At 46.0% G+C, this 23620-nt stretch overlaps 1 protein-coding gene across 1 annotated transcript in view; it reads left to right on the top strand.

The window, feature by feature from the left end:
* The window catches only part of EEPD1 (endonuclease/exonuclease/phosphatase family domain containing 1), an 82760-nt gene that overhangs the window by 32389 nt on the left and 26751 nt on the right, over positions 1-23620 (top strand). The window contains exon 2 of the mRNA XM_014941601.1: positions 10300-10351. Coding sequence (XP_014797087.1) covers positions 10300-10351 — 52 coding nt within the window. The remainder of the gene's footprint in view (positions 1-10299; positions 10352-23620) is intronic.

Genomic DNA, 23620 nt, shown 5'->3' with positions numbered 1-23620 from the left:
TTTGTTAGCAGATACAATGGTAATCAGATTATTCTTTCCCCTGCCCCGTCCCCCAATAATATTCTCTCTTGCTGCCTGGATCATCGTGTAGTGAAGTGTTTTGGAGCAATCGGTGAAGGAGTAGGTGGAAGTGGTGACAGAGAAGCCTCTGTCCCAGATTGTCACCATGAGTTTGGAATGATGGTGGAAGTTGAAGCTGCTTTGCCACCTGGTCCCCCTTAGTAGATGGATGCAGGCAAGATTGCTGCATTCAATATAATCTAATAGAGGTATTTGATTTACTTGTTCTTTATTCATTAGGCAGCTACTCAGTAATCGTTATGTTGCTGGCAGTCTCAGGCCTTCCGTGGTTTTATCTCATGCATTTGGGAATTTGGGAGTTATTTTCAGCTGCCTGGTCTATTTTAAACGCTCTTTTAAAATTAAAAAAAAAAAAAATTAAAAAAAAAATCAACAAATAATGAGTTAGAACAGATTGATCCTTTTGAGCCATTTGTCTCATTAACCTTTGCCTCTCAGGAATCAGCTTTGGTTCTGTTCAATTGAGTGCGATGTATCTCAGCCCTTAATATCCAGTGTTTCTTCTGAGGACCTTGGAAGTCTTCCATGATGCTTAACTTTTCCAACTGCTGCCGCTCTCTTGGCATCACACCAGCTTGCAGAGGGAGAGCTGGAGGAGAACAGGAAAGAAGAATAAGAGGGCAGCAAAAGAAAAGGCCACGGAATGGCCTATAACTTAGCAATAAAAGCATTTCTGGAAAGCACAGTTAGCTCTGGGCTCGTGTCCTCAGTACTCTGCACCCCAGATTGAGATGGGACAGCAAATCTGTGTAAACGTAATAATGAATGAATGGAGAGCATTTATGTGCACGCTCATACTGCATTCACCCAAAATGATGCTCCTTCTGCACTTCCTCTGATTTAAAAGTTTGGGGGAATCTTCAGAAAGGGAGATATTGCAAGTGGAAATGAGTAGGCCATGTCCAGTTTCTTTCCCCCCTTAACTGAGAAAGGAAAGAGTTAGGCTGACATGTGCTCATCTAAGTGAAGGAGGAGGTAAATAGGATGCTTCTCTGCCGCTTTTAATCCTCTCTGAGAGAAACCCCCAGAATTTGCAGAAGTGTCCTGCTGAGGATCAGTGCCTCACAACTCAGGAGACACCCTTCTTGGGTAGATGGACAAGAAAAGAATGACCTTTCCTTAAAGAGAATATGGGAGTTTTGAGCAGGTCTTCTCTTAATCTCCTGTGTGTGACCTGCTGTGCTTACTGCTGTAGCAAGTGTCCCTATGCACAGCAGCATGGATCTCATCTATGGGGAAAGAGCTTGGAATAGGGATGTTCCCAAGGAGGAGGTCAAGAAGACTTCCAGGTCCCGTTATATGTGGGCATTCGGTGCTTTCTGCCAGTGGTGGATGTTGGCCTCTTCTCCCAAGGGAATAATGCCAGGAGCAGAGGAAATGGTCTGAAGTTTGGTCAGGGGAGGTTTAGATTAGATATTGGGAAGAATGACTTTCCTGAGAGGGTGGTCAGGCCCTGGAACAGCCTGCCCAGGGAGGTGGTGGAGTCCCCATCCCTGGAGGTATTGAAGAAACGTGTAGATGTGGCCCTTCAGGGCATGCTCTAGTGATTGAGATTGTTGGCGTGTAGATGTGGCCCTTCAGGGCATGCTCTAGTGATCGAGATTGTTGGGTTGGTTTGTGTCTGTCTGTGGGTGGGTGTGGTGGTGGTTTTTTTGGGTGTTTGTTTTTGTTTTGGTTTGGTTTTTTTGGTGGTTGGACTCGATGATCTTAAAGGTCCCTTCCAACCATGAAGATTCTTTGATTCTGTGGTTGTGGTTTGGGTCATGGGGTGAGCACATCTTACTCCCTTCCAGAGCGCTGGGAAGAAACCTGTTGTTCTTGCAACCTCCCTTTTTTTTGTCCATGCGTTGGGAATACACAGAATTCAGGGTTTATGAGCCATCGTTCTGTCCCTGCAGTGACATAGCCCTGCTGAAACCGCGGCATCTCTTGAGCCTACATAGACCCTCGATACAGAGCTTGTAGGCCCTGCAGGATGGTGGCATTGCCACAGATGTAGGAAAGAGAAATACAAGGAGAGAACCGTGCGCCAAAGAGGATTGAGAGAACGTTCCTGGACCCAGGGAATCTGCTGAGAATGGACAAAGAAAGGAGTGAACTATTTCAGGTGCCTCCTGCCTGTTGGGTAATGCTGCTGTTTCCTCCCTTCTGCTCTCAGTAGAAACCATCCAGAATTCGTGTTTTCCCCCCTTTTTAGTTCCATTACAGCTCCCTTTCTCCCCATGGAAAATCTTCCCATCGCTCACATCATGTAATAGCATCTGTGAGCGTGAACACCAGGGGAGCAGTGTTCCTCCAGTCTGTGCTACACTGCCAGTTTGCTTGGGGGATTTCAGCTTCTCTGCTCCTTCCCTTTACTCCTGGTTCCCATCCCAGCCCTTCGTCTGCTTCGTCTGCTTTTCTTTTTTTTTCCAGTTTCAAACCATTCTGCAGGCCAATCGATGGTGGCTGGACATCAAAGAAGAGCTGCTTTCATCCCAGCTGGGAAACAGCAAAAAAGTAGCCCTAAATAAAGAAAGTAGCCCTAAATAAATTTACATATATATATTGTTATATATATATATATTTAGAAAATATAGAAAATTTAGAATAGCTATTTAATATATATATATTATATACTTATATTATGACTAAATAAATTTACATATATATATTGTTATATATATATTTAGAAAATATATAAAATTTAGAATAGCTATTTAATATATATATATTATATACTTATATTATGACTAGTGACAGGACAAGGCATAATGGTTTTAAACCGAAAGAGGGGAGATTTAGATGAGATACCAGAAAGAAATTCTTTGCTGTGAGGGTGGTGAGACACTGGAAGAGGTTGCCCAGAGAAGCTGTGGCTGCCCCATCCCTGGAGGGGTTCAAGGCCAGGCTGGATGGGGCTTGGAGCAACCTGGTCTGGTGGGAGGTGTCCCTGCCCAGGGCAGGGGGTTGGAACTGGATGATCTTTAAGGTCCCTTCCAACTCTAACCATTCTATGCTATAATGTATTTATATAAATGCATGCTATGATAGAATATATATATTAAAAAAGTAAATATAAATACATATATTTTTCAAAGGAAATCCTAATACCTGCTTATTGTAGATATATATTGTAGGTATATTTTTCCTGAGAATCTACCCCATCGTTCTGTTGTGATGTTAGCTGGCAGCTAGTCCCAAAGCAACACGACATGGTATCCCCATCCCAGCCCACCAGCTCACTCCATAAGCTCTCTGCTGACTTCCTGCAGCCGTTAAGACGTGGCCGCGGATGCAATTTTTTCCTTCCATTTAGGGAGTGATTGAGAAGAAGCAGATGCTTTTAGTGGAAAAGGAGAGACTCATTTTATTTCCCTGTCAGACTTTGTAGGGGTAGATGGAGGAAGTTCATGAGGCTGAAAGTCATTAAGCATGCTTTTTTTTTCTTTTCTCTGTCTGCTGTTGTTTTTACTGGGGTTTGAGTGAACAGGGACTTAAGGGGAAAGACAGCTTTGTAAATGGGATATGCCAGCAAAAATGAGACTTTTTTTTCCATCTTAAAGGTTGCTCCTTCACTGTAGAGGCAAGGGATTGGAGCATCTCCCTGCTGAGGAAAGGCTGAGAGAGCTGGGGCTCTTGAGCCTGGAGAAGAGAAGGCTGAAGGGAGACTTTATTAATGCTTCCAAGGATCTAAAGGGTGGGTTGAAGGAGGATGGAGCCAGACTCTTTTCAGGGGTTCCCAGGGACAGGACGAGGGGCAACGGGCACAAGCTGGACCATGGGAAGTTCCACTCCAATGTGAGGAAGAACTTGTTTGGGGTGAGGGTGGCAGAGCCCTGGCAGAGGCTGCCCAGGGAGGGGGTGGAGTCCCCTTCTCTGGAGATCTTCAAGCCCCCCCTGGATGCTCCTGAGTGATGTGCTCTGGGCAGCCCTGCTTTGGCAGGGGAGGTGGGCTGGATGGTCTCTAGAAGGTCCCTTCCAACTGCAACAATTCCATGATTTCGTGACTCCAGTGGCCCTAGTTGGTGTGGGCAGCCCCAAGGAGGGACCAGCACAGGTTCACCGGCAGCCCCCCAGGGCTGGAGCTTGGGTCAGTGTTCCTCTTGGCCCCTCAGTCATCTCACCCTGTTAAACATCGCCCGGGGTGTTGTGGGTGGGAGCCCACCATTCTTCTGCCTGCCTTTTTGCAAGGTTGTCTCATGGCTGGGGTGGACAGAGTCAAGAAACCAAGACTTGGGACTCATTAGCATCATTAGCAGCGAGGGACAATTGCAAATGTCGGCAGCAGCTCTCTGTTTAGATCAAACAAAACCAAACCCATAAAAAACCACACCCTAAGTACCCCCCCATTTCCTTAAGCAGCAAGACATATATTTTTCTGTGTTTGTCACTTTTTGGCTATTATCTTTGCCCCCCTGCCATGTACTACCTGAAGCATCACGTGCTTGGTGCCTAAGCTTCTGCCTGTGCTTCCAACAATTAGAAGACAGTTAATCACAGCCCTTGATGTCAGACTGTTGAGAGCTGGCTGAGCGGGGATGTGCCGAGGGTCATTAGCACACCTCAACTGTATTTATTTTATTTTATTTTTTGGTTTTTTTTCTTCCAACTCTCATGTTTCACACCCACCTTATAAAGCAGAGGTGATTTATGAGTGAGGTTAGTTGGTGTAGATACGCAAATACAATTTTAGCGTCATACAAATTTGATGACCCAAGGGGTCTTGTCCTCTCCTTTTGTGTTAATTAACCCCAACATGAGTTAGGGACACTCCTCTTATGTGCATCCATGCTCTGCCCTTAGACGTATAAGTCATCCAGGAAACTTCACTGAAATATGGCCATGGGGTCTTATCTCAAGAACAAAGGGGAAAAACGTATGGACTGAAAGGGAGGGTGGAGGGAATGATTAATGACACTCAAAATCAGGGTTTGGGTCTGAGTGGGTTTTACACAGACTACTTATAATAATGTCTGTGAGTCTGGCTGGAGCGGGATTCGGCACAGCTGTACGATGAAGAAGGAGCCAGAAAACTTAAGGGAAGTTCAAACGGCATTTCTTCATGTTGTTAACTTTAGTCAGGCTTATGCACTGACTGATAAAAAGCATTGAGGTTTTTGGAGAAACTCAGCCCCCTGGCAAAGATGTATCAGCTTGTGGAGAGCAATACTGGGTTCACGTTTGCTGCTGCACCACAGGACCTGGCCCCTTCTGCAGGACGCCATCATGGTGGCATCTCAGACTAGATGATCTTAAAAGTCCCTCACAACCTAGACAATTCCATGAGGCCAAGTGTTTGCTTAGACACTGTGCCAACTCTGATCCACCAAAATTAATGCTCTCCCTTTTCTTCCTCTTTCCCCTTGTCCCCAAATTACCAGGTTCTGCACTGAATGGGAACCTTGGCTCCACTGTGGGGTCAAGCTCAGCAGATGCAGGTCGCTGTGCTTGTTGGTGCAGGGCTCTGCTCTGGAGACCTTCTCCCTTGACAGTGGCAGCCAAGTGACGTGTCCATAGAGCCTGCAAGTCTAGAGCCATGCAAGGATCATCCAGAAACTGACTGTGATCCTAAATCCTTTTTACCCATGTGCTAGAGCACCCTTCAAGCTGGTTTTGAGGGAAGCAGCTTCTCTACCTCAGGTGCATTCTGCGTTGGTTTGGTGGTGGTTTTGGCAGCGTTGGGTTAATGGTTAGACTCGTTGAACTTAAAGTCTAGGTTGGAAGGGACCTTTTCTATGAGTCTATGATCTTGGATCGGCTGTGTGTGGGGGGGTTCTGTCTGTCCATCCCATCTGCTTTGATGCAGAGCTATAGGTTCACCAGTTTGCAGATGACCCTGCAGTAGTTCTTAGGAAGGCCCTGGCATCCCCTATTGCAAGAGCAGATGGGAGTGTGTGGGCGATGCCAACGCAAGCTGGGAAGGGAAGCTCAATGCAACGATGGCTCGCGGTGAATAGGAAGACACCAACCAGCAAGGGATCTATCAGCGGGTTTGCGGTGTTGGAAAAGGTTGCTAAAAAGGCTTAAATTATTCCTAGGTATGTGGGATTAGGGAGAGGAACCCAACGCTATGTGTTTTTTCAGTGAGAAGGTTTTGAGGAAAGGATTGCAGTACTACCCTGGGGAGTGGAGATGTGCCGTAGTGATAGGCGTTTGCTCAGCACCGTGATTCATCTTCTGGAAGCCAAAAGGAATTCCCTTAGAGGAGAGTGCTGTGCACCACCCACCTCCAAAAAAAAGAGGGAGTCATGTGTTTCCTTGACAGCACATCACATCTGCATAGTTTTACTGATGGAGGAGAGTCCTTCATCCAGATCACAGCATGTTTTCAAGTACTTTGAGTGTGCCTGGGGTGCCAGGATATTAATTTCAATAGCTTTGTTTAAATGGATCTTGTGAGTAACTGAGTCAGTATTCTTAAAGTGGTTTCAGATACAACTCAATTTTCATCAAGTTGATGTACTTACTTGCAGTACAGATTTATTACCAGTATATCTTAAAGCTGGTAGATTAGAGCAGGTACTCCGGTAGTCAAAAGGTTTCTTCAGAAAATTGTATTTTTCTACAACTTCTTTCATGAGTTAGTGTTCAGGTAGCACAGGTGAGGGTGAAAGAGGCCGTACCATGGTACATAAGCAGAATAATAGTAGGAGTTGGGTTGTAGACAGCAGGACCTAGGGCTTTAGCATTGGCTTTTGGTAATTCTCTTTGCATTTCTGCTTTAGAGAGGTCTTTTCCCCTCTCTCAGGTACCGAGCAGCTGTATTCCCATCTACTGGGAAATCCTTGATGAATACTTCAGCTACAAACAGCATACATAGTTAGGAGCTGCTTTCAGTGTTTGTACGTTTGCTGACGTTGTGCCTAAATAAACAGCCTGATTTGTTTGGTTTGTTTTTTTTTTTTCCTCGAAGCATCAAACCCCCCAAAGCAGCAGCCTTGAAATAAAGCGCATTTCCAAGCTGACATTGCCTCAAGTAGCACATACAAATGTTGCTTGGAATTACTGGGGGAAATAGCAGTAAATAAATGGCTATCAAGAGCAATTTTCCAGGTGGTGGACTGTAATCCAAGGGGCAGAGACAGCAGCCGTGGTGGTGCTTCAAGGAGAGAAGCATCTTGCAGCAGGTTGTACGAAGGCTGATATTTGTATTTGTTCATTCCTTTTGACACCCACCCCAAAAAATACCTGGTGTCACCTGAGGAGAAAAAAAGTAAAGTACTGGGCAAATATTGATCTCTGTAAATTTATAACAGTAGAGGAAAGTCTTTTCTCACCCAAAGTCAAACAAATGTGGTTGCAAGTCATGTAATAACATTGAATTCAGATTTGGCCCTGCGTATGCAATATCTCTGCAGGACATCAATGTTTTGTATGGGTTCTTCACCACTGAACAAGAGTACGGCATCCCTGTGAAGATAACGAGATACAGCAAAGAGATTCCTGCTCCCTGCTTTATTACTGGCTTCTGTGTAACTCGGTAGACTTTGTTTGAAATCAAAGTGTACCAGTTGTAGGAGTTCTTGTGGGGCTTTACTAGTCCAAATGGGAAGGAGGGTAGGTTTGAACACTAAAAGTTGGGTAGACATGGTGCTTAGTGGCGTGGTTTAGTGATGGTTTTGATCAGAGTGAGGTTGATGGTTGGACTCAATGATCTGAAAGGTCCCTTCCAACCTGGACAATTCGATGATTCTCATGGAGGGACAGGTACCTTCTGAGATGCTGTTTCATGGACTCCCCTTCATCAGGCAACCTAGGCAATTCTAATTCTATGATTCTAATGCAAACTGTACTTGCATTTGAGGCACCCTACATTTTTCTTCTGCAACTATTGAATGTCAAGTAGTCCACAATGAACGTGGCAGAAATAAATCAGTCAAGTGGTAGAAGCCTTGATTGATAAATTCTACCTTTTGATGCTTTTTTGATCAAAAAGTCTCTGTCTTCAAAAGGAAAAAGTATTTTGCATAACAAATCCCACATTGTTGTACAGCTTGCAGAAGGGAATGGCAAAATGTTCGCTTTTACTACGTACACATGGACTTGAAGCAATTTTTTTAGCAGCCCAGCTGGCTGTGAGCATCCTGGATGTCTCCACAAGCATGTTAGCCTACCTCCCTCCCACCCATCCTGGGTTCTTCCGAAATTGTACTGCAACAGAGGTGGGGCAGCCAAAAGTAAGAGGTGAGGCCTGAATTCGGGGTTGGGTCTTGATGGTGGTTACGTTGCTACCGTTTATGTTAGTGGACTTTGTTCTCCAAAGAGGCATCAGTGTAGACTCCTTCTGAAATTCACGGTTGGACACAATATTGCAGTGTTTTATAAATGGAGTTGCCCATCCCATCTTTATGTTCTTTGCTGGCTGAGTTGCAAGGAAAATGATCTTAAAGAATACCTTGTATTGCCTTTGTACCTTCCAGTTCAGCTGAATGCTTGTGTGCAGCCTGGTGTGTTCACCAGATGGTGAGAGAAGATCACATGCCCCCTGCTACTGTAGTGGTTGGGCTTTAATGGAAGTACCTTTTTATTTTTCCTGACTATCCCATTACTTTCTGAACTAACTCCACCCCCTCTGTCGTAGTAATAATAGCCTCTGCAGAATGGAAATGCATGGTCTGGGGCTATTTTATAATTCATCGCATATAGACCTTTTATGATGCTTTGAAGACGTCTGAAAACTCGCAGCACATTAAAGTGGAAGCACATTAGCGTTTTCGGGGTTAGGCAGTGAATAATTGTGCTGGAGAGCGTTGCAAGACAGCAGAAGGACAGGGCTAAAGCTGTGTTTTGCCAGCTGCTGTTACAGGATGGGCGTACATAATTAATGTATAAGATGTCTGCGGACATTCAAGGATTACGCAACGTTGCTCCGAGGTTTTGAAAGGCTAATGAGACTCCTCGTAGTACATGGCAAATTAAGTCCTTTGGCAGACGTCTACGTTGACTGTTTGCACGGTCTTGAATACAAGCTTTTAACTCTACTGGCTCTTTGCTTTGCCTGTCTACAGAGTCGTGAAAGAAATTTAAACGATATTTATATGCATCGTTTCATTCATCCACTGCCGCGTGGATGTTTCTGTAGCCCTGGATAAAGGAAATTATCCCCTGGAGTCCAAGGATAATATATGAAGCCACTAGTTTTAAGGCTTGGTAAGGAAGACGAGCAGTCAGAGCTGCAATGCTTGTTTACTCCATCTTTCTACAAGGTTTATTTGGGGTAGCACAGTGTGACAGCAGCTTCTGCCCCTGTGGGAGGATGTAGGGGATGATGCCGGGGTGGGTGGGCTGAGCTACCCTAGGGAAGGGAGGTCCCTCTCTCCTTTCATTGGCCATATAGCGAATCTAAACACTTAGCCAATCTTCAGTTCGGCACCAAAACTGTAGCGAGCTAAAGTTGAGATGGGCTGAACCCACAACCATGCCATCGTACAGCAGGTGCCTGGCTCTGTAAGTGGTTGTATTATCAATTCCTTGTGCTTTCTTGAGCATTGGTGGTGGGTGGCCAGGGATGAAGAGCGTGCCCACAGTGCTTCTCCAGCCTCTCAGGGCTTCTGCACATTTGGAACTTAATCCAGTAATTAGACTTACCTATTCTGGTGGCCTCCAGCTATGGAAAAGCCGGTGTTGTTTTGTGTTGCCTAGAAAAGACTGAAGGGTTGACTTCTGGCATTGAATGGATTTGAAAGTCTGCAAAGACTGAGGAGAAGAGGGAAAGTGGGAGGTGTCCCTGCCCAGGGCAGGGGGTTGGAACTGGATGATCTTTAAGGTCCCTTCCAAATCTAACCATTCTTTGATTTGATGAAATGATGCTAGGTCCTCCCTGTTGTACTGTTAAGTAGGTGTAAGTGGTGATAGTCTGGGCACCTCTACAGTTTCATCCGTTTTCAAAGAGTCACAGGAGGGTTAATATTAAAAATGTAATGATTAATGCAGTTTCTCTGTAAGGGGAATTCTGACACGCTTGTAAGTCAGACACCAGAAAATCTGTTCGGGGCAGCTACATCAAAGCAAACGGAGTAACACAGGTTCTCTCTTGCTTTAGTTTATTATATCCTGAGCACTTTTTGTATCTGTACCTTTATAGACTTTTTGTGAAGTAAGAAGATAAAAAGAGACTGTCAGTTCTGCTCTTACTTGTGTAATTTCTTTGTGTAATTTACTTGTGTGAATACTTTCTGTAATGCTTGCGATGGAGTGATTAATTCTTTTTCCCCTCTCTTGTTTTTTTTCTAACAGCATCAAGCTTTTGGCTGTGCAGGAGCTGGTTGATAGAGAAGCGCTGGAAAAGGTATTTAGAAATATATCTAATACAACTGTCATAATACATGTATTATAGCAGCCCCTCTGTGTCAGTTGGGCTTCCTGGCTTTATGGAAAACCATGCAGTGTAACCCAGGAAATCTTTCCAGCTACGTGAAGTCAGAGGGGTGGTGTTTTGTCCAAGCTGACTGCGTGTTTTTGGTGTTTTCTGGTTGTACGGTAGGCTTGGGGTAAGTGATGCCTCTGGTCTGCCCACATAAGCTTTCCAGAGATTAGTTCCTTGCTGGCAGCTAGGACAAGTAGATGATTTGAAGCAACACTGATGGATGCCTGAAGCAGAAGGAGCGTCTGTGGGGCCCCTTCTGAGCATCCAGCTCAGGAGAATTGCAGGAGGCACCTCTGAAGAAATGCAGTTTAATTGAGTAATGAAAGAATCAAAGCAGCTGGCTGCTCAGCATCAGCCCTAATGCCACCAGCCGAGCGTACGGTGCGTGTTAGCCCAAGCTCCTCTCCTGGCTGCCTTGCTCAGGGATAGGCTTGCCCTGAAGCTGGGCCTTCCAGGGAATTGAGGGATGTGCCATCAGCCATCCAAGGGATGGTGGGGTCTGCAAACAGGCTGTGCTTGGCTGGGCAGGGGCACAGAGGAGGAGATGTGTGGAGCCTGTAGCTTCCAACATCCAAGCGGTGTGGTCCCGTTCAGGGGGTGTACCCCCCTGGACCAGTGCCAAAGACTTCCCGTTGGCTTAGCCAAGGTGCTGGTGGATCAGCAGCCTGAGACCCTATCTGTGGATCCGCAGCAAAGCTGGTAGCCACAAAGGGATGGAGGGTTCCTAAACAATAAAGCCCAGTGTTGTTCTTCAGCTGAGGGCACTGTAAACACCATGGTAACCTACAGATCGCTTCCCTCTGTGCGAAAACAAAAATGTTTTGTTTCTTCCTGCTTTATGATTTTGCTGTCCTGGAGGGTTGGACTGGATGCCCAATGCCCATGCTGGGACTGGTGGGTTCCCTTCACTTTCTGCACCAGCTCCTCCCTCTATAAGATGACTCCTTTGAGTGCACCCTCAGCAAGTTTGCTGATCACACCAAGGTGTGTGGTGCGGTCGACACGCTGGAGGGAAAGGATGCCATCCAGAGGGACCTGGACAGGCTGGAGAGGTGGACCCATGCAAACCTCATAAAGTTCAACCAAGCCAAGTGCAAGGTCCTCTACCTGGGACATGGCAATCCCAGGCACAAATACAGGTTGGGCAGAGAATGGCTGGAGAGCAGCCCTGAGGAGAAGGTCTTGAGGGGATTGGTGGATGAGAAGCTCAACATGAGCCAGCAACGTGCACTGGCAGCCCAGAAAGCCAACCCCATCCTGGGCTGCATCAAGAGAAGTGTGGCCAGCAGGTCCCGGGAGGTGATTCTGCCCCTCTGCTCTGGTGAGACCCCACCTGGAGCACTGTGTCCAGCTCTGGAGTCCTCAACACAGGAAGGACATGGACCTGTTGGACCGGGTCCAGAATAGGGCCACAAAGATGCTCAGAGGGCTGGAGCACCTCTGCTGTGAGGACAGACTGAGAGAGAATTGAGGTTTGGAGAAGAGAAGGCTCCGGGGAGACCTTATAGCAGCCTTCCAATATCTGAAGGGGCTACAGGAGAGATGGGGAGGGACTCTTGGTCAGGGAATGTAGCAATAGGACGAGGGGTAACAGTTTTAAACTGCAAGAGGGGAGATTTAGATGAGATACCAGAAAGAAATTCTTTGCTGTGAGGGTGGTGAGACCCTGGAAGAGGTTGCCCAGAGAAGCTGTGGCTGCCCCATCCCTGGAGGGGTTCAAGGCCAGGCTGGATGGGGCTTGGAGCAACCTGGTGTGGTGGGAGGTGTCCCTGCCCAGGGCAGGGGGTTGGAACTTGATGATCTTTAAGGTCCCTTCCAATCCAAACCATTCTATGATTCTAAATCTGGCAGCAGCAGGTGCTTTCAGCCTTGTGCTGTGCCACTGGCTGGAGATGGCACTTTGCAGAGGTTCTATGTACACACCAATGAAATTCAGGAGGGGCATCTCTTCCTTGGCTTTGGTGAACTCCAGTTTTGAGCAGAAGAGGTGGATTTTGTTAAAAGGGAGGGACAGAGGACTAGGCAGGTGGTACTGTTGTTTTTCTGCACACAGAGAGGACATGGCTCTCAACCGCTTATTGTGCAAAACAGGTTAATATTCAGAAATTGTAGTCGTTCGCAGCGGTCGGCTTCTCTGGCACCTCACACCCTGTGCCCTTCTCACCTTTCTCCCTGGCCTGCACCTCCCTTTGGCCCAGTGCCTCCTAAAACACGGCTTGGCAAGGGCGAGGGACCTCAGCCCGGTGGGAATGGCTGCTGGAGGCATTGTCTGGAGCTCTGCAGGAAGCTCTTCAGAACGGCTCAGCCTCAGAAAAATGATCTTTCTAGACTGAGCCCTCTGAATATTTGATATCTGCTTTCATACAATGCCAAGCTTAAAGAATTTAAAAGGCCAGTTGAGCCCTCTGGAAAATAACAGGGTGGAATTATAAGTTCAAAGAAATATGCCGTCTTTATTTTTTAAATGCAGGAAGGAAAAAAAAGTAGACAAGACAAAATCCTGTGTCTTGCCTGCTTGGAGAGTCAGGTTTTGAGAACACGTGCTGAGTTCCGTGGTCATAAATCCTAATATATCTGCATTATATTGTGGGAATTCAGAATATTATTAAATCACAGTATTTTAATATTCATGGAAAGCTAGATTTATCTGGTTTTTGAAGGCAACTTTGTTATTAAATCACAGTATTTTAATATTCATGGCAAGCTAGATTTATCTGGTTTTTGAAGGGAACTTTCCTTTAAAATAGCTATGGACATGATAACCTGAAAGTGTTCTTCCTACAGGACGCTTTCTCGTTTGTCATAGATTGTTTTGAACTTTTGTAACTGTATTATTTCTCAAATTCAATGCTCAGCTTTGAAAGTTTTGTTGTATATTTGTGATACTTGCGTGGAAGCTCGGAGTGAGTAGAAGCAAGCTTGTGAGCAGCAGGGCCCTCTGAAAAGACCTGCAGGCACACACTAGTGTTCGTGCTCCAGACTAGCTCCACTAAATCAAATCACATTGAAGTCAAGCACTTGTGTTGCAACTCTCTCAAGAGCCAGGACCTTGAGACAATGTCAGAAAAACTACCTGGCACTGGAAACCACAGGGTACCATCACCTTTTTGAAATGGGATGACGGTCTGGGACGCAAGGGACATGAAGCTGCAGGTTGTTGGAGCAGGCTGGAAGAGCCTGGTGGACAACAGGAAGACCATGAGCCAGCAATGGGCCCTTGTGGCCAAGAAGGCCACCAGCATCCTGGCCTGTGTCAGGAACAGCGTGGGGAGTAGGACTTGGGAGGTGATGGTCCCCCTGGACTGGGCACTGGGGAGGCCCCACCTCGAGGGCTGTGTCCAGTTTGGGGCCCCTTCCCACAAAAAAGACCTTGAGGGGCTGGAGCGGGTCCAGAGAAGGGCAAGGGAGCTGGTGAGGGGTCTGGAGCACAAGTCTTGTGAGGAGAGGCTGAGGGAGCTGGGGGTGTTGAGCCTGGAGAAAAGGAGGCTGAGGGGAGACCTTCTGGCTCTCTCCAACTCCCTGAAAGGAGGGTGTAGCCAGGGGGGGTCAGTCTCTTCTCCCAAGTCCCAGGCGATGGGACAAGAGGAAACAACCTCAAGTTGCCCCAGGGGAGGGTCAGATTGGAGATTAGGAGAAATGTTTCCACGGAAAGGGTTCTTAAGCCTTGGCCTGGGCTGCCCAGGGCAGTGGTTGAGGCCCCATCCCTGGAGGGATTGAAAAGCCGGGTTGACCTAGTGCTTAGAGACATGGTTTGGTGATGGTTTTGATCAGAGTGAGGTTGATGGTTGGATGAGGTGATCTGAAAGGTCCCTTCCAACCTGGACAATTCTATGATCCTATGATTTGGCCAAAATGACCCTTTCAGCCAAAGATCTACCACACTTGACTGCCTTTATGCCTGGACTTGCTGAGACAGAAGGGATGATTCGCTGGGTTTAATTACAGCTTGTCCTGGCTCGAGACAAACTTGTCTGACCCTTGGATGCTGCTCATCAGCTGGGTTGTTTCTCTGGGTACCACGGGCACCTGTAAGCCTGCAGAAGCTGTGTGCTGCTTGTGGAGCTGGACCCCAGCACCACGCTCGATGTCATCAAGAGGAACGAGAAAATAATCCTGTATCTCGGTGAAACAGAACGAGGTCACGTAAGAAGAACAGGAATCTTTACCTGGAGAAAATTCTGGGTCAGAGACGGGCTTGTTTGTGTTTGTTTTGGCCGTAGCCCATCAGACCTGCCCCAGCATTGCTCCGTGTGAGTGGTCTCACCACCAGCTTAAAACTCAGCGCGCACTTACCTACGTTGTCTCTCCTTGAACCTTCAAGTCAATCTGGTTGCTTCTCCCTGCCTTCTCTCTCAGCTTGCCCCAGCTGTGGTGGAATTGCCTTGCTGGTGTGCCAAGAGAGGTCATGATGGCCGTGTCCCCCCACAAGGGTTCAAGGCCGCCCAGGCTTTAGGAAGAAGGACCTTGGGCATGCAGGTGTGTTGGCGCTGCATCCTGTATGAAACATCTCTTCCTCTTCCAAAAACCCTGCCCTGGGAAAGACCCTCAGGGACACTTTTTCCCCAGCGTGGTTTGCGGGCACTTTAACTCGGCTTAATTTTCGGAAGTCCTTAATTGCAGGCGAAGAACTCTCCTTGGCAAGCGCTAATCATATTTATTCGGGGAAGGGGAAGATTAATTCTCCTGAGGAACACGCTGTTTTTATAGTTTTAAAATAAATCTGTGTAAGTAACTAGCAGATCGAACTGCCTGGCCAGGTGACGTTTCACATTGGTTGTTGTGTTAGCACTTAAACATGCAGCCCTTTTCCATAGGCAACAAGTACGCCAAGACAATTGTTCTCATTGATGCTTGGTGGCAGTGGGATGTGCAGGCAGGAAGAGTCATCCATATTGCAAGAAAAACAAGAATATTCTTTGCATTCTGACAAATTCTTAACCGCCCCCGCACCTGACAGTTATTAACACGGGCTCTTGAACTCATTTCTCCTCCAGAGGTAGGTTATTGAGGAAAGTTAAATAATCTGTAGAACAATGTTGTATATTTAGTAACTCCTGATGGCTTTTTATAAGGTAAGCCTACTTTGGGAACAAGCAGCAGTAACCCATTAGTTTCCTACTGGTTGCCCAGAAAAGCTGTGGCTGCCCCATCCCTGGAGGGGTTCAAGGCCAGGCTGGATGGGGCTTGGAGCAACCTGGTCTGGTGGGAGGTGTCCCTGCCCAGGGCAGGGGGGGGGAATTGGATGATCTTGAAGGTCCCTTCCAACTCTAACCATTCTGTGATTCTATGATTAATAAACAAGCACACTTGCTGTTACTGGGGGTGAGAAGGGACTGTGCCCTTGCCTCCAAAGACGGATGAGGTTTGTTGGCTTCTCATCTAGGAAGTGCCAATCACATAACTCTGATTCAGCCCTTGGCGAAAGCGTGGAGCTCATCTGCAAAGTGATGCTCGTTCTGCATGAAGGTGGAGGTGATCTGCACAGACTGGCACGAGAGATAGGCGAGGTGGGCTGAAGCACAGTAGGAGTTGGTGTGGGAACTGTGATTTCGTTCAGGAGCGGCGTTCTTGAAGTTGATAAATTGCAGCTTGAAAATCAGGATAAGTAACAGGGGTTTCACTATCGAGGTCTGTCTGTGCCCGTGTTGCCCTGTGAGCCACCAAGGTCAGTGAAAAGGAAGTGAGAAGAACAAACTAATTATCAGCAGGCTTACACGGTCTGTATGGGGATTTTCACCTTCAGTGGAGAAGTTTTGAAGGTCACAAATCGGAAGGGATTAAAAGTCTTTCACCTGGTGTCCGGAAGGAGAGGTCTTGTAGCTGTGAAGCATGGGATGCATTAGCTGGGCACCAGCAGAGGCAGCAACAAAGGTTCTAGCCATCTTAATACAGGACCTTGTGTCCACTGGCCAACCGTTCTGCGGTCATCCATTGGGCATTTCTGCTGGGGTGGACATGAAGAGTGGGATGATAGAATGAGAAAACTCCGGTGAGCCCGTTGAATACAATGTGAAGGTTGGCCCCGTAAGAAGCAATCCCTAGGATCTGTGCTCATTTTTTGGCTTTTTCCACCTCCCTCAGCAGTCCTAATGGCTGGAGTTGTCTCCTGCGATGTGGGATCTGTTTCCTGGGTTTTCTTACCCGTGGGAAAGACCAGATTGACTGTATTTGGGAGATATTTGCTGGATGCAAACCTCTTCCCATCATGCAGAATTGTCATACCGTGCCTGAGGAACCAACGCTCTACAAGTGGAGTGACACTGAGGAGATGGCATTATTTTAGTGAAATAAAATTAACCTGCCTGTCATGGGTCAGAAGCAGCTTCTGGCTGGTAGGAAACCCAATGACTAATGTCACCCGGTTTTACAGGGTAGGACCCAGGAGGTGAGGACAAAAGGGATTGCTTGTTCCTTTCTAGTTGCATCCCTCTAACAGTGCAGTTTCAACTACAGTCGAAAACAAGTTTGTGAAGTGCTGAGCTGTGCTGTGCGTTCCCTGCTGCAGAGCCTTCTCCTTTTTTATTTTTTTTTCTTTTTTTACAGAGCACGGAGAATTTTAACTAGAAATTTGCTTTTGTTTTCTTGATCCAGTGTACTGTTTCCTCCAGATATTATCTGAACATAAAAAGCGTGACGTCAATTGAGGTTCCAGAATTTCCAGTATGAAATGCATCTGCTGGAGGTTTTTTATTTATCTTTTGTCTGCTTTTGAGTAGATTGAGCCAGATCAGTGTTTAATCATGATTAAGCCCATTGTAATCCCTGGTCTTTATAAAATCCCTCTCGGAGCGGAGTAGGTTGTTTATTTGTGAAAGGTTATCCCTGGGACCTTGTTGGGGTTTGAAAATGAGGGGCTGGTTTCCCTTTGCGGAGGTGAGCGCGGGCGCATCGCTTCTTGCTTGCATGGATATAAATATTGCAGGGGTCGGTCTCTTCTCCCAAGTCCCAGGTGATGGGACAAGAGGAAATGGCCTCAAGTTGCTTCAGGGAAGCTTCAGATTGGAGATTAGGAAAAATTTTTACACTGAAAGGGTTCTTAAGCCTTGGCCTGGGCTGCCCAGGGCAGTGGTTGAGGCCCCATCCCTGGAGGGATTGAAAAGCCGGGTTGACCTAGTGCTTAGAGACATGGTTTAGTGATGGTTTTGATCAGAGTGAGGTTGATGATTGGACTAGATGATCTGAAAGGTCCCTTCCAACCTGGACAATTCTATGATTCTATGTGTATATGTGCGTTTCCTAGGGCAGTTGAAAGTGAGCTATAATATGCCTTGGCATGGAGAAGCTGGTCACCTGAGGCCATTTAGCTGGCCCGTGGCCAGTTCCTCCACTAGCACCAGGCGGCTGGTCATGCAATCAATGCTGCCCTTGCAGGCAAACATGATTCCCTGTGTAATAAGCTGGCACAGGCATGGAAGCTACCATCAACATCTCCTGAAGGAAGAGCAAGGAAGGGCTGTTGACACCCTCCCACGCAGCGCTAGGGTCTACCATTGCTGTCTGAGCTCTGCAGCTGCTGGGGTTGGACCACCTGGAATGTGTCTGTTGCCTGTGCAGCCAAAATATCCTGCATGTGTTTTGGAGAGTGCGATCACGCAGCAGTCCTGGAGAGGCAGGGAAGAATTGTGGTTATCCTTGATTTCTGGAGGCGTGCTGGACTTACAAGGAAATCACATGATTTTGGCAGGGTCACCTAAGATGAACCCAACTCCAAATAAGGTCGGGAAGTGGACCTCAGTCTCCTGAGTCACAGGCACTCTTCTGATGCCAAGACGGTCCTTCCTCTTTGGTGTGAATTATTTTGACGTGTACCCCAGAAATGCAGTTAGTCCAGGGCTGAGTCTTTGTGCACCTATTTTTAAAAGCCATAGTACAGTGGGAGCTCTGTCTTGCAACCTCGCTTTGCTTCGGACCTATCGATTAAAAGAGATTACACGGTAATTGGCAATGAAGGACTTTGTTGCTGTAAATGAGTTATATTTACTGTCTGTTCTTAGAACTGTCCTTTCCAGAAGGACATTGACCTCTTTGAAACTTAAGTACGATTGGATGTCCTCTAGAGCCAGATAAGGAAACAGCGGTCTCTCTTTCAGAGAACAGGAGAAGGAGATGTAGACTTGGCCACTGACTCAGTCGGCAACTTTGATCAGGCTCTTCCAGCCCTGTTGCTGCAGAAAACCCAGAAAACCCTCGCTTTTCTCTTCCCCATTCCCAAAGAGGAGAGGTGGAATCAAGCTTCTTGCCCTACCCTCTGCCTAATTCAGCTTTGGGGCAGACTTCTGTGTAATTCACCAGCTGAAGCAGGACTTACTTCAGGTCCTGTTCCTTCAAAGCCACCATGGAGTCAATGATTGACCACTCAGACTAAAGGTAGATTATTCCACGTCATCCAGCTGATTGTGTTTTCATTCTTTTTCTCACCTTATTCCCTATAACTTACCCTTTTGTTCTCCCACACCCATCCTGTATTTCCCCCATCTCTTTCCCTTGTCTTGTGTGTTTATCTGAGTTCAGGTAATACTCAGGGGTGCAAAGTCTTTTCTTCAGACTTCAATCCCCTGGGGTCAAGAAGGAGTCATTTTTGGCTGAGTGTGCCGGATGTTGACACCATTTCTTACAACATGGGAGGCTTCTTTGGGATTATCTCATCCACTAAACTGACGTAGGAACCCTGCAGCTATACAGCATTTGCCTCAGGCCTTTCACTTCTTCTCTTCCTCTCTGTCCTCTAGATGACTAGAAGTTTAAAGAGATGTATCAGTGAACATTATGGCTCTGACTAGCTCCATGGTGATTTCAGTGGCTCTCTATAGGGAACCTATGACTACTGTTGTCTTTCCAGGCCCCTCTAGTGCAAACTATTGTCCAGTGGTCAAGAGCATTGGAAGCAGAGGCTCTCATCGAGTAGTACATCTGGCATATTTGATCCTTGTTAGATTTTTTTTTTTTTAATCCTTTAATTGTGTTGCCTATCTCCTTTCTAATGATCAGTGGACTTCAATAACCAGAACACCAGAAGTCATGCAATACTCATCACTGGGAGCCATGGAGAACACGGGTTGCTCTTAAAATACTGTCCTTTGGGAGGTGCCCTCTTCTTCCCTAGAGTGTGGCTGTGCCACTGTGAGAAGTGGTGGTGTGGAGATGGGTTGTTACACCAGCTTAGCATTATTTTCTGAGGCATCTAGTCCTAGCCCTGGACAGAAGCCAAACTTACCCATTAGTAAAATTATCCTCTACACTTCCAGAACAAGGAGAAACAGAAAATATGTGTTTACAAATGGTGGCACGTGTTTAAGTTTTGGTTGTGGGTGACAGAAATAACAGGGGTCCTCAATCAGTCCTTTTTTTCCCTGGCTTTCTTCGAGAAGATGGTAGAAAGCAAAGCAAGTTCATAGACCAGGACCAGCTCTGAATAGCCAGCAGTTTTGGTGGAGGGTGGTGGTTTGTTTGGTTTTTTTTTTCCCCTTTCAGTAACTGACCAGAGCAGCAAGAGTGTTATAATGTCAGCCCAAATAATTTTGGGGTCGTTTACGTGGATTAAGTAATGCACAAGCTCTCTATGGGGAGCCACTGTCCATTGCACCCGTTAGAGCTGAGCTTTGGTCAGGGTTGGAGGACAGTCCTGTAGACTCTGTGGAGAGCATGCTGGTGGGTGAAGGCAGAGAACTCATGTGAGCCTATAAATAAAGAAAACCTATTTCAGAGAGGAATCAGTGTCAAACTGGGGTCTTTAAATTAAGGGCTAGAGGTGTGAAAAAGAGCGTAGATGCATATGAGATTTTGAAAAAAAATAAGGTGAGGTGACATGTCCTCATGCTAGCAGCCTGGAAGAGATCCAATAATGAGCATCCAAAAAAAAAAAAAAAAAAAAAAGTAATGCCATAGGATACGAGACAGATTTAAATAACTTTACAGGAGGTGGTAGAGTGTTCTGTAATCAATGCCTGAAGGAAGAATAAATATTTGAGTCTCGCACTGGTTGTGAGTCACATTATATATATTTCTCTTCCTTGTTTTCTTCTTCCTACTGCAGGAAAGAATGCCTGCTCTGAGCTGAGATGTAAATCAGTTGGGGAAAACAGTAGTACTAACAGTAGGAAAGAAATAAATGGAAGCAAAACGCCCGGTGAATAACTATTTTTGATGCAAGGCTCTGTAGAGGTGGCCAAACTGTGACCTTGTAATGAGGGCTGTGCCTTTTTCCTAGTGTCACGGCAGTTTTCTTAAGCCACCGCTCTTAATTTTTCTCATAGTGCACATCAGCACAGCCCCATCCATCCCTACCATCATGTATACACCAGCAGTGCACAACTTAAAGAAAAACAACAGAACAACCAAAATGCACAAAATCCCCTCAACTCACCTGCTGACACCTCTGGAAATGAGTAAAGTTTTATCATGGAAATGCAGAGAAGACATAGTTATCTAGGAAAGCTTTTTATCATGGAAATGCAGAGAAGACATAGGAAAAAGCAAGCAGCTTTCCTTGATTAATAACATTCAAAACTGTGATTTTCCTGTTCCCTTTCGATTTTATTTCTTTCTCTTTTGTATTAGCACTTTTTTTTTTCCTCTCCCCTGGCTGAAGACAATGAGCAGATAAGGAGATTCAGATCCTGGCAAAGAGATATAACTCACTGGTCAGTTTGGTTGGTTTTTTTTTTTAAAATTGGTGAATGATAAACCATTTCTTACCACTTTTGGGTCTCAGGTTTCATAGGATGGTTTCCTGTTTGCTTTCTGTATTAAGGCCTAGGTTCTGATAAACTGATTTACACCTCATTTAGCCCTGACTGCTGGGTGAGTAAGGTTGTACTCACGGTGGTATGGATTTACACCACACCACAGAAATCGGAGTCTCATGTTTCATGAGCAAAGAATCAGCCCAGGGATTAAACAAAAAAAAAAAAAGAAAATAAGAGGGGTTCCCAGGAAGCCACTGACTTCTTGTTGCCCGGTGCCTTATATCTAGTCCAAAGGAGCAGACAGCATAGGTCTCCATGCGGAGTGGTGGCCATCGGGAGTCAAAACAGGTACCTGGGCTCTGGGTAAATGTGCAGTAGCTGAGTTTGTGCAAGATTTGGATCCCTCTGCATCCAGCACTGCTTGGGGTACACTTATCAGCTGCAGTGATACACTTAGAGTAGCATTTCTAAAATATCTGACACCGTATTCCTCTAATGATCTCAATGATCCCTCCCCTAAGCATCCACCTGCCTTGCCAGAGAGGTGTCTTTCTGGTGGCAGAAGTGGCAGCAAAATGAAACGTGTCTTCTTTCTTTGGAAATAATGAGTTGGGAAAAAAAAAAACAACAAACAAACCTTGGAAAGGCCCCTGAGTGTTTGCAGCAGACAATATAGTAATAAGCAAATAATTTAGTCATGGGGCGGCTGTGATTTTAGCACAGCTAACCAGTTGAGCAGACGGTTTTATGACAATGTAGAGCAAGGGTTTGAACTCAACCACTCATCTCTCGTAAAAGCAGCTTGAAGAAAAAGATAACCTCACAGTTATGAGGGCTTCTTTTTATTCTCTGTATCACATCAGTTCCCTTAGCTTGCCGTTACTGCTGTTAATGATTATACTGCCTACTTATGCAGAATAAAACACTCTCTTGAAAAGGCTTCAAGAATAAATTGCAAAGATTTGCGACCATCCTTGACAACCTCTTGAGCCTTGATTCCTGTATTATGTTTAAAAATTAAAAAGAAAGTCCTTACGGGTACAAAGAGAAGTAGTCAAGAAATGCCTTTTGCAAAATGAGTCTGTGCCATGAAGCACAAGGAAAAAGCTTCGCTTGTGACTGGGAACATGAGAAATTAAGAACCCACAAAACTTCTCCTCCATGGAGGCTGGCAAATGGGGGTGCTCTCTCCTGGAGAGAAAGGGCAGCATATATTTCCACCAAGCATCTGTGAAGACAGCTTCCCATTAAATGGCAAACGGGCTGAAAGATGTTACTTATCCCATTTTGACAATATGTAGTTGAACATCCCATAATTCTTCAATAGAATGTGTTTGGGGAGTTGTTGCATTGCCTTTTTCAGTTGTTATTTCGCTGCTCTGCACCAAAGGTTTCCGTGTCTTCCTTTTGGAGAGCTATAAAAAGCCATTGCTTATATAAATAATCATTTTTGTTTAGGCTGAAGGTAGGAGAACATGCCCGTGAATGATCTTCATTGTTGTCCCGAGAACACTATGATTAAAGGCGAGCAGAGAACTGGTTTTACAGAGACTACAATCTGGTTTTTTTGGACTACAATCTGGTTTTTAAATCACATACTCGAAAATAAAGAAAGTAATTTCCTCTTAGATATGACAAAGAATTAAGCAGTTGGGTGACTGTGGTGAGCTGTAATTCATCTGGGAGGGCAGTGTAGAAACTCACTGCTAAATTTTTTGGAAATACATACTCAGAAAGGAAAGCAAATAACTTGGGAATGCAAACTTAGGCTCCCACCCCTCCCCAGCTGCTGATTATATAAAAAACAAAAAAAAAAACAACCAAAAACAAACCCTGATTTGATTCAAACAGGTCTGTAGATGGAAACAAATCATTACACACTTTTGATAATTGAGATAATGTTAGGCTTATCAGCATAATTATTTCCTGCACGTTCATGGAGTACAATGGGTGAGTAACACTGCGGCGACAGGAGAGAGGCGTGTGTCCAGCTGGATTCACATCCACGGGCCGGTTCAAACAGGGCCAAGCTGATGAAGGGGCTCAGATACCTGACGTGGGAAGTGATGCCTTTGGTTTGAAAAATTTTCCAATCCTGCCAAGTATCACGGAAACTAACCACTACCTAACGGAATCACTGAATGCTATGGGGTTGGAAGGGACCTCTGGAGATCATCTAGTCCAACCCCCTGCCAAAGCAGGGCCACCCAGAGCAGGTTGCACAGGAACTTGTCCAGGTGGGATCTGAATGTCTCCAGAGAAGGAGACTCCACCACCTCCCTGGGCAGCCTCTTCCAGGGCTCTGCCACCCTCACAGGGAAGAAGTTCCTCCTCATGTTTAGGTGGAACTTCTTATGGTCATGTTTGTGCCCGTTTCCTCTTGTCCTGTCCCTGGGCACCACTGAAAAAAGACTGGCCCCATCCTCCTGACACCCACCCTTTGAGTATTTATAGGTGTTGATCAGATCCCCCCTCAGCCTTCTCTTCTCCAGACTAAAAAGACCCA

Source organism: Calidris pugnax, unplaced genomic scaffold (assembly GCF_001431845.1).
Source record: "Calidris pugnax isolate Ruff unplaced genomic scaffold, ASM143184v1 scaffold23, whole genome shotgun sequence".
Lineage (NCBI taxonomy): Eukaryota > Metazoa > Chordata > Aves > Charadriiformes > Scolopacidae > Calidris > Calidris pugnax.
Note: the sequence above shows the minus strand (reverse complement) of the source record. Positions and strands in the feature narration are given on the sequence as shown.